Source organism: Microtus ochrogaster, unplaced genomic scaffold (genome assembly GCF_000317375.1).
Source record: "Microtus ochrogaster isolate Prairie Vole_2 unplaced genomic scaffold, MicOch1.0 UNK28, whole genome shotgun sequence".
In the NCBI taxonomy this organism is placed as follows: domain Eukaryota; kingdom Metazoa; phylum Chordata; class Mammalia; order Rodentia; family Cricetidae; genus Microtus; species Microtus ochrogaster.
In genome coordinates this window covers 270,237-274,078 of record NW_004949126.1, presented here as the reverse complement: position 1 = coordinate 274,078, position 3,842 = coordinate 270,237, and the positions used below count along the sequence as shown (strand labels likewise).

The following is a 3,842-nucleotide window of genomic DNA, read 5'->3' as shown; positions in this document are numbered from 1 at the left end:
TATTTAAGTACAAATGCCACTCAATTTCTCCCTTCTTTCCTTCTTTCCCTACTGCCTGCCCACATCCATTCTTTTAAATTATTTTCCTTTGCTTTCCTGAGAATTCAAACCAGGACTCTGAAAATGCTAGGCAAGTCCTTTGAGTTTTTTGATCCAGGGTCTTTCTACATAACTGAATCTATCTTTGAACTTTCCATCTCCTTACTTGTCTTCAGAGTGCTGAGATTCTTGGCATGTGCTACTCAAACAATGGCTTTAATCATTCCTTGACTGTACCACAAACTAGTTTTATTCCTTTCTGTCCGTCCCTTCCTTCCTTCCTTCCTTCCTTCCTTCCTTCCTTCCTTCCTTCCTTCCTTTCTTCCATGTTTTCATAACCACTCTCATCGTTATTGGTTTCTTTTTAATTTTCTTTTACTTCCAGGGACAAAGACCTAATGATTTGACCTCTCCAGAGGATGGATGCCTAATTATTAACACCGCACACGGGCCAGCCTAGAAGAATCCATAATAGCAATGACTCCCAGACCTTAAATCTTCTTTCAACCAACATTTTTATAGATACATGCTCATGATGACTGTGACTGAAGCACTGTTATATATGAGGATCTTATTCCTAACACAATTTTTTGGAATTTTTCTATCTTTTCCTGGACTCACCCAGGCTGGACATCAGCACTACCACAGTCCCACAGAAGTAGTGATTCCGTTGAAGGTAACTGGGAAAGCCAGAGGCATAAAATCTCCAAATTGGATATCCTACAGCTTGAAACTTGGAGGCCAGAGACATATTATCCACATGAAGATCAACAAATTTTTTGTAGCCAGGAACCTCCCAATGTTCACCTACTCTGACCAGGGTTATCTGCTTGAAGATTACCCTTTTGTACAAGATGATTGCTACTATCATGGTTATGTGGAGGGGGACCCAGAATCCTTAGTTTCCCTCAGCACTTGTTTTGGGGGCTTTCAAGGACTATTAGAGATAAATCACAAAGTTTATGAAATTATGCCCAAGAAGTTTTCTACCAAATTTGAACATCTGGTCTATAAAATGGATAGTAATAAAACAGAATCAAACACTTCCAGCCTTATGAAAGATAATATAACATGCCAAGTGGAGTTACAAAAAACTGGTAACCCCACTCTCAAGCAAAGTAACTTTAAAGGCTGGTGGACCCACATTAGAATTGTTGAATTAGTAGTGGTGGTGGATAAGACTCTATATGAACACTATAAAAGTAACGACACAACCATGATGTCAGATCTATACGCTGTGATCAATATGGTGGATAACATTTATGATGTAATTGGTATTAGAATATTATTGGTTGGTTTGGAGGTTTGGAATAAGAAAAACTTTATTGTAATCGATGATGTAAGAAAATCTCTTAACCTGTATTGCCAGTGGAAAGCTGGAAACCTTGTTCATCGACTAAAACATGATACCACACATCTTTTCATATACAGGCACTTGAGAGGATTAAGTGGCATAGGCTCAACAAGTGGGATGTGTGATCCAAACCGTAGTTGTGCAATTGTGACTTTCATAAACAGAACTTTAAACCTTCGTGCCCTTGGAGTGTCTCATCACTTAGGCCATAATTTGGGCATGAACCATGACGAATATACATGTAAGTGTGGATACAGCAAGTGCATAATGCATATTAGTAACCCCCCAATACCCAAATTTAGCAACTGTAGTTACAATTCTTTTTGGAATTACTCTGTACGGAAAGCAAATTGTTTGATGGAAAACATGTACACCAAGGATATCTTTGATCTGTCGTACTGCGGAAATGGTATTGTTGAAAACGATGAGCAGTGTGACTGTGGGTCTTTACGGCGTTGTGCAAAAGATCTCTGTTGTATGTCAAACTGCACTCTGAGTTTGGGATCTTCTTGTGCCTTTGGGCTTTGCTGTAAAAACTGCCAATTTTTACCATCCGGAGAGTTGTGTAGAAAAGAGGCTAACATTTGTGATCTTCCAGAGTGGTGCAATGGAACATCCCATAAGTGTCCAGATGATGTCTATGTAGAAGATGGAATTCCCTGTAATGTCTCTGCCTATTGCTACGAAAAGCAATGCAATGACCGTAACGAATACTGTAGGAAGATTTTTGGCCAGCATGCGAAGGCTGCAAATACAAATTGCTACAAAGAAGTACACTCCAAAGGGGATCGTTTTGGCCACTGTGGTCTTCAAGGACCTGGGTACATAAAGTGTGAAAACGATGATGCCCTCTGTGGAAGACTTCAATGTGATAATGTGTCAGAAATTCCCAAGATGAAAGCTCACAGCACTGTGCACTTTGCTGTTGTCAAAGGCTTGTCTTGCTGGGGCACCGACTACCACCGTGGGACACGTCTAGATGACATTGGTGATGTGAAAGATGGCACAGAGTGTGGTCAAGATCATATCTGCATCCGTAGGCATTGTGTGCATATATCTGCGTTAGACAGCAACTGTTCACCTACATTCTGTCATAAGAGGGGCATCTGCAACAATAAACATCACTGCCACTGCAACTATTTGTGGGATCCCCCTAATTGTGTGATAAAGGGCTATGGAGGTAGTATAGACAGTGGCCCACCTCCCAAGATAAAGAGGAAGAAAAAAATTTGTTACCCATGTCTGTTAATACTTGCTATTTTATTTATTTTATTAGGTTCTCTCTGCTGGCTTCTTTATTCTAGGAAAGAAAGAAAACCAAAGCCACCAACTGAGCCAATTAAGCTGACACCTGCAAAAACAGAGAAACCTCTAGACAGACAACAAACTGGTTCAGTGGGCTCCCTGAGTCTACCTCAGTCAACAGTGCCATCAGCACCGCCTTCAAAAACTCCATCTATTAAAAGTACCTATTAAATATTAATCACAAATCTGTCTCTCTTTATTCTTGACTATTTTAAGTAACTTGATATTTGTTATTTTGATCCAGGAAAAATATGCATGAATGGCATAGGCATATTTTAGGTTCTTGTACTATCACCCTTGCAATCTCATTTCATGTACTTTGACATCACCACCATTTCTGCGATAGCAAGCTTCTTCCTACGCAATAATTGGGCTATGTGATATGAGAATGAGTAAAAATGGGGATGATGTAGTCTTTTTTATGTTATAGGTTTTTAAAAATAGATTTTTGCATCAGCAGTGATATATACCTTTAACTCTCAAACTCTTCTCTCTCTTTTTTTTTTTTTTTTTTTTTTTTTTTTGTATTTCACTGCAGAAGAGTGTTATTTTGTGTTTCAGAGATTCTAGAAAAATTGTCCGGGTGTTATTCCCAAGGATGTTGACCCCAGCAATTTGAGCATTTCCACAAGTCGATAAGAAATACTCTTAAGTTCTGAGTCTGAGATCATGGAGATAATTAAACAGTTTTGAAAGTTAAAATAACACCAAGTTCTTTCTTTAGTTCCTTGACTTTATATGAAATTATTCTTCTGCAATTAGTTATTCATAATTAAATAGGAACACAGCATTTCTCTCAATTTGTTTTTCAGTAATTCTATATCAAGTTCTGATCCCTATTTAAAAAATAATCTTGTTGTGATTGAAACAAGAAGATTGAAGATACATCATAAAAAATTTTGCTTTAGTTTCAAGTTCATTTTCCATTTCATTGTTGTTTGCTACCTTTGAAGAATTACCTAAATTCATAAGCAGATTCACTTCAAAATAAGGTTTGATGGGGTTTATTGTGTCTGCTCAACTTCAGAGTTCCTTGGGTTGAAAATAGGATGCCAATGTTTGTAATTTTAGGTAAAAAAGACAATTAAGTCTGTAAAGGCTTTACAAAGCTAAATGAATTTTTAAAATACTACTTTTATATTTT

At 37.7% G+C, this 3,842-nt stretch overlaps 1 protein-coding gene across 1 annotated transcript; it reads left to right on the top strand.

Moving 5' to 3' along the window:
- Positions 1-486: 486 nt before the first annotated feature.
- On the top strand, positions 487-2,659 carry Adam29 (ADAM metallopeptidase domain 29; the record flags this gene model as incomplete). Its single annotated transcript, XM_013354097.1, has 1 exon — positions 487-2,659. A coding segment is annotated over exon 1 (2,094 nt), but the record flags the coding sequence as incomplete, so codon positions are not given.
- Between the last annotated feature and the right edge of the window lie 1,183 nt (positions 2,660-3,842).